Source organism: Seriola dumerili, unplaced genomic scaffold (assembly GCF_002260705.1).
Source record: "Seriola dumerili isolate Sdu_G_001 unplaced genomic scaffold, Sdu_1.0 BDQW01001389.1, whole genome shotgun sequence".
Classification (NCBI taxonomy): Eukaryota; Metazoa; Chordata; class Actinopteri; order Carangiformes; family Carangidae; genus Seriola; species Seriola dumerili.
Window position 1 is genome coordinate 168,961 of NW_019175644.1, and position 14,109 is coordinate 183,069.

Genomic DNA, 14,109 nt, shown 5'->3' on the forward strand with positions numbered 1-14,109 from the left:
TTCTTAGTCTTCTTCGACAGATTCATCATGAACGAAAATAATGACTCAAGGCAGGATTCTGTGTAATACAATACAGATGTCAAAGAATTTGCTTCTCAGACATGTCTGACAACATATTATTACAGCCGACTGCACAGGACGGTATAACTTGTTTGTTTCTCTCATTTATCATGGCTCATCTCAATGGGAGAAGGCAAATGCAGAATCATGCAAAGACATTTTACGTATACAATGACCCGGGGTGGTTTTCACTGGCAATTAATGTAAAAAAAAAAAAAAAAAAGAAAATAAAAAAAGGGGGGGTGTACCAGATTAATGGTTCTCAGCCGTGTTTTCTAGGGAGCCTGAATTTCTGTTTATTGTGGTGCGTAGGCTAAAGCAGAGGTTTTCAGCTCATCAACAGTTGCTTCGGGCTCTTGACTGGCTGAACACACATGATCCAGCTAATCACCTGTGGGTAGAGCAGGGAAAAGAGGGATAACAAGAAAGGCTGTGAACCATTGTACTAGCTCTCGTATATGCGGCGGTAATAGCATAAGTAGAACTTACTGGTCAAGCTTGTATGAGAATCTTGACTCCAGCTGTCAGAGCCCACCAACCATTAGTCATGATACAGTTTTTATATACAGGATAAACTGGACAAATAAGAAGCCAAACAGACACACATACAGTAAATAGTGTATATGCACAGTAGGTGAATTACACACTGGGAGTCTGTCAGGTTGCTAACTCTGTAGGAGTGACAGAGTATGGTGGAGCAAAGAAGGCTGAAATGAATAGTTGTATGGATTGTACAATAAATTATAAATAGAGGTTTGCTACAGAACAGCATCCATTGAGTAAGGCTGCCAGGACACACACCCCTCAAAAACAGATGTGTGTTGATACAGGTGCTCGAACCTGCGCTGAAGCGGCAGCCTTGTTATTCATAATGCATACAGTGCATCACGTGTCTCTTGATGCGCCTTAATGAATTCTGCTCACCGGACTGACTGTGTTTTCACTGTGACGATCCAACCTGCCAAACAATATTCATCCTTTTAGAGGTGAAAAAGGTCGAGTGCAGTTTCCACACTAACACCCACCATTGTCATATGGACACGTGAATCGATAACAGTGGGTGAAGGTGTGACACCTGTGAGAGGAAAGACCTTTCACAGGTCAAGGTGCATGTGTGCGTCTGTGTGTGTGTGTGTGTGTGGGGGGGGGAAAGACAGACTGTACCACAGCTGATTTTGCACCTGCCTACGCACACAGACAAACACACACACATATATATATATATATATATTGACAGATGACTTGTGCATATGCTCACGTGTTCATTCACATTGCATGTGCACGTGTCCCAACTCTCATTTACTGTATGCATATGTGAGCAAACGATGCTGACGCGGCGTCACTTGCTCACATATGCGTACAGTATGCTCCACAACTTCATTGTGGTGTCAGTGACTTTTGTGCGAGCAAGACAAATCGCCCGGACTTGCGGCTGCTCGACTTACAGCTAAACGTCAGCTCGCGTGTTCATACCGAACAGCGTCTGCGCTTTTGTACGCGGATACCCCGTGCTGCATGTGCGCCTGGGTACGTACATCTGTGACAATGTGTTTGTGAGTAAATTAAGCTGACAGCACCACCAGTCCCCCCACATGGCTCAGCAACTGGTAATCATATTAAGGCACAGCTGCATTCAGCAGTCAGGCTTTCCGACACCGGCAGGCTAAATATTTCCAACTCAAATTCAATAGCGACTGGCATCTACATTCATACAAAAGTGAGAGTATGCAAATGCGCCATTTAGGATGCACGAGACAGCATCTGAGGGGTTGCAAGAGCAAATTTGAGAAGTCATAATCACTGAGGTTGTATTATGCGAAAAAAAACAAAACAAAACAAATTAAGCGTGTAGGTGAGCCAATGTGAATACAAGTTTGCCACTTCAGTGAAATACTGACTTAAAATTCACCATGATTACAATTGTTGCTTAAATGCCACACTTGCTTTTGAAGTACATTATGTTGGAGTGATTTGAGAAATTGGGCTCTGAGCACAAACACAAGCGCAGGCTGGAAGGGTCAGTATCAAGGGGCGAGGCCTGAGGCGTTCCAGGCAGACATGCTGCACCAAACAAAAGGGATTCAGCGTTGTATACCAGGGACTCACAGAGGAAATCCGGGAGGTAAAACCTGTGATTTACTTTGTGCTTTCTCTCTGTCCCAATCTGTCTATTCTATTCAGAAACTGCATATTGGCACTGAATGCCCACAGGTACGTCGCTGTGGTCCAGCTCTCCTCACCAGTAACTGTCGCTCACTCACTTCTCTCTCATGCCTCAGACTCCCACTGCTCTGTTTGCTTTCCAAAATAATTCCAATCAATACTATTATACTCTGCCGTTGCACATTGTATTTTTAAGAGTTCTGCACGCGCACACACACACACAACACACACACACACACACACACACACACACACACACACACACACAATAAACAACCTAGGCATGCTGAAAAGTTATTACAGAGGGCATCACAATATAAGCCCTGCCGACACCTTTTACAACCTAAATTTATGGTTTGCTACCTGTTATATGGGAGAGAAAGGACTTGAAAAGGTGGGAGGCTTAACAAGGCACCACTTGGCTCTTGTACTCAAGTGGGCTGAGTATTTGTACACTCATCTCTATATTTTTTACTGCGTCTCTCCTGCGTCGAGAACATACCCGCCAATTTGGAGCTAATAAGCAAATGGTAGAGTGCAGGGAGACCACTCAGGGATTTTAGATATGCGATTGCTTAAAAGGTGTGACGGCTGTTAAGAGTAATTTCAGATGCAGTGGCCCCTGGCACCCTGCTGTAAGTTGTTTTCTCACCTCTTATCTACCAGCCTGTGCAGTGGTAAAGCCACCAAGGGTGGCACAGGATGGCAGCCAAAAGAGTGTCACCTTGCCACTGCAGCCATCCAAAATGGAATATTGAAAAAGGGCAGCCCTGTCCACACTCCTTATTTTTATAAATTTTTTTTACTCTTTTTATTAAATCAGTGACAATTTAAGGATTTTCACATTAAGCTGACATATTACATTAGGTTAAAGTGTTTGTCTTTTCATCTATTTGAGTCTGAGTCTAACAGCTTGTCAGTCACTGCAGAGCCATTCACCACCCCTGCAGGGCAGTGAAAACAACACATGCACAGTCTGGTGCGCTCAGTCGGTCAGCTGTCTCTGCAGAACATCAACGTTGAAAGGGAGAACCCCCCCCAACCCAAAAAAAAAAAAAAAAATGTACAGGTCGCATTCATTACTTCATGAGGTGAGGCTTGATTTTACAATTTGTGAGCATATGCATTATAACTCCAAAATATCTGGTCTTCAGGCTGTACTTTGCTCCACATTTCAGACGACGGAAGAGATAGTGGATGTTGCTTTATGACAGTCTGGTACAGCCTGCCTCATGGGGGGTTAAAAGGTCAGAGTAATGTAGCTCCAGTAATGGATAATTCATGCTGTGGTCTGATAAAATAAAATCTTAAAAGCAATCCTGGAATGAAAAAGTAACCACTGCAGGAAGGCTGCTATTAGGATGATACTGGCACTACATCCAGCAGCAGATAAAATCCCTCTGGTGACATTATGGATGTCTTTTGAGTGATGTGCAGACAAAGGCAATTCTAATAACAAAGGCAATTCTAATAAAGCCAAAAAACAGGGAAAGAATCTATGAAAGACCTCCAAATAAGTTGAGGAAGTCAGTAGCTGCAGGTTTTATATTATTCTAAGATGCAAAACAAAACAAAAAAATGCATTAACACATTTCTTTTAGCTTGGATGTTAAAGATAAACATAGAAATTTGATGCCAATCATTTCAGGCATTTTTACAAGCAAAGGGCATAACCATCCGTCAACATTGTTTTGATACTAGTTAAGGTTATTTGTGTGTTATAAATATAAATTATACATACATTTTAATTTACTAAACAATTTATGATAGTGGAATCCCCTTTTTTCCCCTCTCAACCTGTAAAACCAATAAATATAATAAAGAAAACGCTCACATCCCCAAATCACCTGCCTACTGAATAGTAATGTTACCGCTGTAGGCAACATCAAAGAATATCCCCAGACTCTTTGAGTCAAAGTATCAAAGAGTGTGGTTAGGACTAAGAAACAGTATCAACACATCATACTCAAAGGTGGGATGCAAAGAATCGTTCTGAATTTGCCATCAGTAAATTTTAACGCTTGAACCTTGGGTGCCTTTGCTTGGTTTTAAAAGAAGGACTTGAACATAGACATGAGCAGCATGCAGCATGCAGCACACACACACACACACACACACACACACACACACACACACACACACACGGCCAGTAATGCGTGTATATACTAGTGGTATTGTGATGTACCGATATTGATTTTTTTTTCTTTTGCTTATCAGTTCATCTGTTGCCATTTCACTATCCATGAAGTGTAACTGCTCTTTTATTGGCTGCACAGTTACAGCTACAGACTCTCTCTCTCTCTCTCCACCTCCCTACAGTCGTATTTGAACGTCATTCATTTGCCAAAAAAGAGACAAAACACACTTCAAAACAGAGTTAAAGAAAATTAATTAAATTAGATTTTTAGTATTTATGTGTTTGTATACATAAATATTTGTATTTGTAAATTTGGTACCACTTTACAATAACACGATCCTTATAAAGGATTTATAAATGGTTTATAATTAGCTTATTTATTTTGTTGTTAACTTTATAAATCATAAATAAACAATTATAAACAAGTTGTAACACCATTTTTATACATTGATTCAGGCTCACTATTTGGCAAGATCGAGTTAATGCTTACTGCTCATTAATCTTACTAATGAGTTACTACCATTTATAACTGGTAAAAGGAGCCTTATAGTAACTCATTATTAAATGATGATGTGTTTCACACTTTACAGTAAGGCTCCCTTTTACCAGTTATAAATGGTAACTCGTTAGTAAGATGAATGAGAAGTAAGCGTTAACGTGACATGATAATGTGATGCGCCATAATTTGATCTCCCAAATAAAACTTTTTGACCATTAAGATGCTGACGGTGGCTAATTGCTATTAACTTAAATGTCTGATGAAGCAACAGGTACAAATGCTGGATGATGGAGAAAACAAAGAAAGCTCAGTAACTAATGAGATATGAGGCTCAACAGTACAGATAAATGTGGGCTCATTATTTGGCAAGCAACAGGTCACTGTTGCCCTTTTATCTAATGAGTCATAACAGCATATAAATGATTTACAAAGTGTCTAATTCTTCTGATAAACTTGTAGTGAAAATCTGACAGCCCTGGTATACATACACACATGCACACGCGCGTGCATACACACACACACACACACACACACACACACACACAAAAAGAAAAAGAAAAACAGGCTCAGCTTAGGGCCAGTGAGCCCAACTTCATCACCGCGACCTTACAGCAATGAGAACCAAAGGATCACTTGAGCAGCTGCTCTCAGACAGACAGGAGAAGCACGGCAGGGGGATAACCCCAAATTGCATGGCTGTTTGCTCGATGCCACTTCAGTGTGTCAACACCAGCAGCATTCTCAACCTCTGCCACACTTCTCTGAATAAACTAATAAATATTGTTCCTCATCATTAACTGAGCCAAATTACGGCACTCCTCACTGGAGTTTGGCCACGGCGCCTGGGAAGACCGCTTAAGCACAACAGACCGCCTCTACACACACAGGCATTAAGCCACTTTTTTAAGAAAAATAACCCCAAAAAACTAGTGGGTATGTTCACATACACTTGTGGTCCAGGCAGGCCGAGTTCGCCCAAAGTGCACATCCCACTAAGCACCCACTTGTCCTCTTGTGCGGAGGATATATAGATTTCAATAATCAGACGGCTCGGGCAAACATCATGTCATATTTTGGAGCAGTGAAATGCTTCACACAGCAGATTCAATGTTCGGGATTACAGAAAAGAAAGCTATGTTCTGGTGATGGGGATTTTAATTAGATTTAGAAATACTGAAGAGGAAAATCGGGTTTGGGATGTATCATTACGTTATCCGTGTTGATGATAGTATTAGGGTTAAATTCATAAGACATTTTTTAACTTTATTAAATTACAATTGATGTAACAGTACGAGTTGACTGCGTTCACTAGAGTAAGATGTCTAGTTGTGTTGGGTAAGAAGGGCCAATGAATTGTGGTGTTGTATCTTCCTTACTTAAGCAAATTTATGACACCCCGAAGCTAGCCCCAGTGCTAATTTATGCCATCAGTATTTTTTATTTATTTTTTTAATCCGAACTTTATCAGTATTCATTCTGGTAAAAACAAGTGAAAAAGCTATTTGAAAACCTAACAGCACAACACTGAAAATCCTTCAGAGCTGCCATTACTACTAGAGGACCTATGGGGGACATATTACACATACTGTAATGTAATGTACTGTAACCCACTGGCTAAATATTAGCCACAATATGAACAGAGAAAAAAATTAAAGAAAACGAATATGGTCAAATGGATCTACAGATTATTGTTTGATTTCTTTGTGTCATTTTCCCTCCGTCTCTCTTGGTCTTTTACACACAAAGCACATACAAAAACTGAGTAACACTCTGCTCTGACTTGGCAGTAAATCAGCTGTATGGCCTGTTGTAGAGAAGCCCTTGGGCTGCAGACCCACAGCTGTAATCACTGTGTTTTGTCTGCAGTGAAGATTGAGGACTGCTGAAAGTGGAGTTGAACACAGAATGAATTCAAGCACCATGGAACACAAACACACTCTCTCTCTCTCTCTCTCTCTCTCTCTCTCTCTCTCTCTCTCTCTCTCCCTCCCTCCCTCCCTGCCACACGCACACACGCATACACACATAAGAAAGCATAGAACCACTTTCATGTGCTACTTCAAAGCATCAATTAAACAGGAGAAAAGCTAGATAATAACCATAAGGTTATCCTCATCGTAACGAGCCAAAGTATTCGTTGTGACACATCAAAACGCTATCACAGCTTCTAGCCAGCACATGGAAATGCATTAACGCCACAGCGGGGACCGGCGTACACAGAGGTGCATGCAAATAAGGGAGTGAGTCTTTAAGGACAAATCTTAATACTTGACAAAACCACAATGTTTTGTGACAAAGTATTTTTTTTTTTTTTTCTGAAATGGTTGCTGGAGCTGAACAATGACGGTTACATATTGAAACTCTAGTTTTACAAACATAGGCATCACCCTGTGTGGCTCTACACGGGCTTTTTCTCTGAATATTACAGAATGCATTTTTATCTTCAGGTGAAGGCAGAACAGTTATGCCAAAAACGGTTGCTACATCATGTACATAATAAGCTAATAAATTGGTTTCTTGCTAACTGGAAATTGTACACAAATATGCATATGTATATATTCTTTTCTTTCCATTGTCAAACCTGATTCACTCTTGACAAAGTGGTTATTTTTCTTCTGCGAGAGTTTTCTGGTGGCAGTTTTTGGGGAAAGAGAGCATTTTTTTCTTTTTGCAAATGCTAGGCTCGACTGTGGCTTGACAAAATGACACAAGCAAAAAAAACTCTTAATACCCACAGCAATCTTCAATGTGTTTAGTGAGCATCAATCTTGGAAGTTCTTTTTTTCCCCACTTTGGCCCATAAATGACGCTCAGCACCTAGCACCAAACATAATGTGTGGGAGAGAGCAACACTGCACCAAAGTCCATCAGACAAACTTGTGTCTCCTTAGTGTTGATTATAGGCCTGGGGAGAGAGGAAAGTACTTCTCTTGACAGTCAACATAAACTGTGATTGCCAGCATCTGTAATGCCGTGTATGGGGGAGATAAGGTCAGAGTCACAGTTATAGTGAAACACTTAACAAGGAAGCAAAAACATAAGAGGTTGAACTGCTACCCCCCTGACTAAACCTCACAGGGAGCGGGGGGAGCGGGGGGGGGGGTTGCCAGCAGCAGCTCACAGCATGAAAATTCCAGATCATTAGAACCGGTGTTCACAGAGCTGGAAAAAGGCATGTCCAGGGGATTGTAGTGGCTCAAAAGAAAGAGCTTCTGCGTGTACCTCATTGTACTGGTGTACTTCATATGGCACCAAAAAACGAAAACCCCATCTTTCCAAACTTGACAAGACATGGGGAAATTTGCTGACACATACACTTTGACAGCAGGATGCAACAGCTTCTCTCAGGCAGGAAAGGGATCACTGATTGGGCAGTTCAGCGGGTTAACTCCTCTTTCCTCGCACCGACTCCTCTGAAATCTGAGCAGCCTTGAGACTGTGGCCCAGTGCTGGCACCATGCCTACAGTGCTGTCACCACGTGGCAACACTCCCAGTGTGGTACATGGGTCCCTACAAGTGACCCCGCCTTGCTGGCCAGCCCTGTAAACAACAGCACTGTAGGTGGCTGTAGGTTAACGAAATAGCTCACCCCCATTCATATAAATCATTTCATGTGATTCATATCCAGATACAATCTGTTTTCTTTTTTTCTTTTTTTTTTTTAACTGTCAATTACATTTAGCCGCATAGATGCAGCTTCGTGAGGCAGCATCGGTCTTGATTTTTTCAGGCTATATGCAAATCACTTTGGTTAAAGGGGCTATTTATGGCCTTTATAATACAAGAGGATATAATACACCTTCTGAACAGTGCAACGTCTTCAGGGCAGATTGGAGGCTACAGTGAGTCACTATCCAAAAAGTAGTTAAGACTGCACACGGTTTGGAGAGATCTACGCATTTACAATTCCTCAGCATCTGACTAGAATTTGTCCCATGATGACCTCCATAGATGGTTTCAGCAATCAAACTGCAATAAGTTCTGTCTCGGTAGAGTTTGGCTTCGCCTTGGCTTTTTTGATCATATATTTATTCTATCTGCCCAAGACACATGAAGTGCAAATGTGCAACCGACAGCGGGTCAGGTTTTGTGGGATGCCATAGGACTGCAGGCCAGGTAGAACTACAATCTTAGTAATTATTTAAAATTGCTGCCGGTGTGAATAATTTTATATCTATAAATTATGCATGTTGATAGCAATTTCAAATCTCCCTGATCATGCTTTGTGAAATATCCTCCAGATAACGTCCTGAGAGGGACTGCCAGGATGGAAAAAGGGGAAAGTAAAAGGTGGTGACTGTAAGTAGAAAATCTGTGCAATCCAAGATTTTCTGAAAGTCCACGTACAAGACAGTGCTACAAGAAAAGAAACTAGGGCAGTGGATGCCGACAGGGATGTAAGGACTGTTTGCATAAAGCAGAATTTCAATATGCAGGCTTGTGGACACCAGGAGAAGAGTAGATGAAGAGCTGCAGGGTTTAGCTGAGCAGACACAACTGCTACAGTAGTTTTCCAGCTGAATGGCTATGCAGATGTTTTGTCCTCACAATGTAAATGTGCATCAAGTTAATTAAAGGTACTTTGGTTTGTAAACTATTGGCAGTTTTACTTGACAACCAGACACTAGTGTGTTTCTATACTGGTCCTTTATTTGCTCTTGTTCCCACTCCTATACAGATTTGGGGAAAATCTCCAATCCAGACAGCCCTTGGGCTCATTGATTGGCCATTAGTGGCATGTTTTCTCCATCTCTCAGGCTTCACGGCAGAAAAAAAAAAAAAGAAAAAAAGTACATTTTCTGAAAAATCGTCATATGTGCTGCTAGATGTTGACCTCCCCCATGCATCGTATTCTCACAGAGCCCACTGTTCCTCCTTCCCACTGTGATGTCGGGGACAATAGTTTTCCCCTTGCACAGACTAGCCCGCTGTCTGTACACACATCAGCAACATGGTACAGCAAATTGACAGTGCAGATGACACCATCATCCTAGCTAATTACTCGGTTCTGAGGGAATTCGGGTTGTGAGATGTAACGGTGTGCTCCGCTTTTGCCAAGGGGAGGGGGCACAGGCAGGGCCCATTTTCCAAAGGCAACTTCAAGGATAAGATAATACTCGCCCACAGATTTACAATGGGGCTTAAATAATCTCACCCTTTAAATGCTGTTGGGCAACCAGAGCCCAGGTTTGGTTTATGAAGGTTGAGGGTGAGTGTCTTACTGAATCAGCGTGGTACTCATTCCCTTTCAAGCAGGGCATGGCTGGACAAGACAAGACGAATATTTAGCGTTGCTCATTTTTGTCTTTGCAACGTCATTTAGAAGACAGAAATATTTATTCCAGATAAGGAAGCATTTCATTTGACATTAACCGTTTGCAAGTCAGTAGGATCAATCGCTTCTAAGTGTTTTCAAAATACGCTTGAAGATGGGTAAGACCTCCCTGTCTTTATTGTGACCACTCCCTGTTTTTCATGTCATGTATGTCGGTGATATTAATTCTAGCAGCTAGGCCTAAGCACTTCCTGTCACTTCTTGTAAACTACACAGACGATGTTTTCCTCTCCACCTGTCTGTGTCGCCTGGTTAGACCTGCACGACACGGATCCCTGTCACACACAGCTCTACTGACTCATATTATCTGTAATATGACTCACAGCTCATTTTTGACGGTATATTTGACACTGCCAAAGTTATTTATTGGTTACAGAAAGGAAAAACAACTTGCAGGCATTTGAAGCCAAACCTGAGCCGTATCCACATCTCAAACTCTTCTACAAAAGGGGAAACAGACAAAAGAACTATAGTTATTGCATGGCATAAAAAAATGTCTAAATAAATCTGAGAAATACGGAAAAGAAAAGCATCTGCCCGACCAAAATCCACTTTCCTCTTGGCCTATGTCTAGTGCACTTGAGGAATTTGCCAATGCCTTCATTTCACTTACACAGCACTAACCTTCTGGCTCTGACCAATTAACTTTCCCCTTTAACCTCACTCCACCTAACAGAGTTTCCTGCTCAGTTTAAGTGTTTGTCCAATTATCATGTTTGTAGTATTGGCATACGCTTTCGCGCTGAGGACAAATTCTCACCCCTAATTATAGACATTCAAAGGAGACTCTCATACTATTGACCTCAGAGAGGACAGCTCTCAGCAGAGTCCTTCACAGTTTTGAGCGGCTTGACCTGCACAGATTTTTAGAGGCATCATTTTCACAGAAGGCTGACACAAGATGCCTTTTAATATTTCAGAGTTAAATAGTCAAAAAGGAAATAAGAAAAGCAAAAACTGGTCTTAAGTGTTCTAGAGAACCAGGGATGTAATTCTGTCAGCTGCTGGATATGTGACTGGAAAGATGAATAATCCCCACCTAGGTAAGTATGCATAATATGCCAAACTGCTCAGTGTTGTATTTTGCATCCACAGTGCTGTACTGTTCTGCAGTGATCAAAAGGATATCAAATAGGTCCGTCAAGGGTAGGTGAAAACATCATGGTTAATGTCTCATTTTCAATGTTAAATTCTCACCAGTCACAATGGTGCGACCACTGACACAGACTTCAAATTACTGGAAATGTTACTGGTAACGAGCTGAATTTATTTCTGAGGCAAAGGCTGATGTCACCAAGGTGTCACATCTCAAAACTGCACCAAGCATAGCTTTTCAGAAGTGTGAATCCGTTCTGCTCTCAACTGATATTTAATGAAATAGAAAGAAAGGAGAGTAATTTGACAGCAATTCTAACAAAATATGGAAACACTAAATTGCAAAGGTTAAAACGGTACAGAGGGGTCTCTTCTTAAATCTGCTATGACAAAAGATAATGGTTCTTTTCTAAATAAATTAAATGATTCTCTTGAAGGTATTTTCATTTGAAATGAGCTCTTTTATGCACAAACCCTCAGAAGATAGATGCAACCCTATTATGTAGGTTAGATACAGGGGTGTGTGTCATCATGCAAGATGTGAACCTGAGTGAAGTATATGTAAATTGACATATGTTCACTTGAAAGTTATAAATACGTCTCAGACCACTTTTATACATTATTCCTCACACGCCTAAACCCCTAAACTATATCTGGTGTCTATATCAGTCATGATGTAAAACAAAAAAATCTACATATTAATAAGTTTCACAGATATCCATCTGAATACAGAGTGTAGAGTCGCAAATACTTGAAGGAAATTAATTGTGAAATGAACTATGAAACATTGTCTTCAAAGCAATTTGCAATCCTCCAGGGCGAGGTGATGACTCAGTGAACCAGAGATCATAGATTCAAATCTTTGTGAAGAGCTTGCTCATTTCTGCTTTGTTTGTATGCGTTTGTTTCCTCCCTTATTACAAAAGTACACAGGTCAAGCAGACTGGAACATCCATATTGTGCACCTGTCACCTGTAATGTTGACATGAATGCATCAAAAACAATGGACACCAATTGCTACCAATAAATCCGCTAACCTGAGCAACCCGTATGAGTTACGGAACAAGGACGGTTTGGTTTCGGCGTGGGCACAAAAACAACTTGGTTAGTTTTAAGAAAAAGATTGTTTAAGCTTAAATTAAGTACTTCCTTAAGGTCAGAGGACCTTTGTGTCATGGCTAAAAGAAATGTGGGAAAACTCTCGTCTTCACACAGGAAATGAAAGGTGGTGTAAAATAACACCGATGTGAATTTTCTCTTTATACTACATCACCTGACTTCCTCCTTTGCTCCCACCATAATAACTACGGCTATTAGAGGTCACCTAACAATAAAACCTAACTATGGGTCATAATAAACTGCCTGCACAGATGACATATTGCGCTGTTTCTTTTCAGGGAGGAAAGTCTCATTGCTACCTGGACAGTTATTCTTTGGATAATATTCAGCAGTAATGTAAATGACATGTAATTTGGTATTCCAGTTTGGTAGCCAGTCGCAAAGTGATCTTCAGTGGACAAGCAGTGACATCCTAAAAGGCTGTCAAATACAAATAATGGTTAGTTGGATGCTAGAGTGTTGGAGGGTGGAAAAGGCACATCTAAATTTACCCCTCACAAGAGGCTGAGTGGAAACAGCTCAAACCATATAATCAAATATCCCGATCCAAAATGAGGATAGCAGAAATTGCCCTTTATAAACTGTAAAATGAGAGAGAATATGAAAATATTATAAATGATCTTTCTTTCAAGGTTTGTAACATTCTACCGACAAAACTAGAAACTTCTTGAATGACTTTTCGTCCCGTACCTCTGGTGTGGCTGGGAACCCTCCGGCGGCCTGTTGATGAGCTGTGCATGACGTGCTGGTAGTGAGACATGTCTGTTGGCGTGTTGGGGACACGGAAACTGTCCTGGAACCTCTGCATCAAATCCTCGACTGACTCCGTGTTTGGGTCGATGGCTGAGAAAAAGAGATGCAAAGTGAAAGTGGCAGGCATGTCATGAGGCTTTAAAGTTAAAATCATCTCGCGAAGAGTGACAGACAAGTCAAGATATAGCACAAAGGAAAAAATACATACACAAACATGTAAAGTCATAAACCCAAAATGGCTTGCTTTATGTTTCTCTATTTTTAGGAAAGATGGAAGATTAGAGTATGATATGCATCACGAGCCACTAGGCTGTCCCATTTAGACACTGTAAAAATGCACCACCATGTTATTCCTTTTGTTCTATTTTTTTCCTGGCCTTTAAATGATTCCATCTATTCAATATTGCCTCATCTCTACAGGGATGCTGCCAGCACTTCCCCTGATGGCTCAGTCTCACTCTTCCTGATGAATGACTCCAAAAGAACTGGCAGAGGGGGGAGAGAGAGAAGGGAGAGCAGACAGACGGGCGTGCTTTCCTTTCCTTACAGTTTTTAAAATTACAAAAGGAAAGGATAGAAAAATCCTACGATCTGCACAGATATGTTCTGACTCACTTATGCCAGCAAACAGACAAATTTCGGGTAGATTATTATCGTGTCTGACGCACGCAAAAAGTTTGAAATGTGGATATTTAAAAGAGATAATGATGCCCAACTAATTAGGGTTAGGGTAGCTTTAAACATCGCCTTGTTCGATGTGGAGAGCGAAGTATCTTCAGTTTGTCCGGAAGGAGTGGTGATTTTTCTGTGTGTAGGCTACAGTATCGTATCTTCACTGAGAGTACAGGCTTGGACAAACTGTGGCCCCAAAACAAACAACAACTGTGAAAACTGTGAAAATAACCGTCTCCAAAAGATGGGGCCATTCATCACCCCAACCACTACTA

At 41.1% G+C, this 14,109-nt stretch overlaps 1 protein-coding gene across 2 annotated transcripts in view; it reads right to left on the bottom strand.

Moving 5' to 3' along the window:
- Window positions 1-14,109, bottom strand: part of astn2 (astrotactin 2) — a 269,358-nt gene that overhangs the window by 159,158 nt on the left and 96,091 nt on the right. For both annotated transcript variants that reach the window (XM_022768048.1, XM_022768049.1), the window contains exon 4: window positions 13,100-13,252. In XM_022768048.1, coding sequence (XP_022623769.1) covers window positions 13,100-13,252 — 153 coding nt within the window. The remainder of the gene's footprint in view (window positions 1-13,099; window positions 13,253-14,109) is intronic.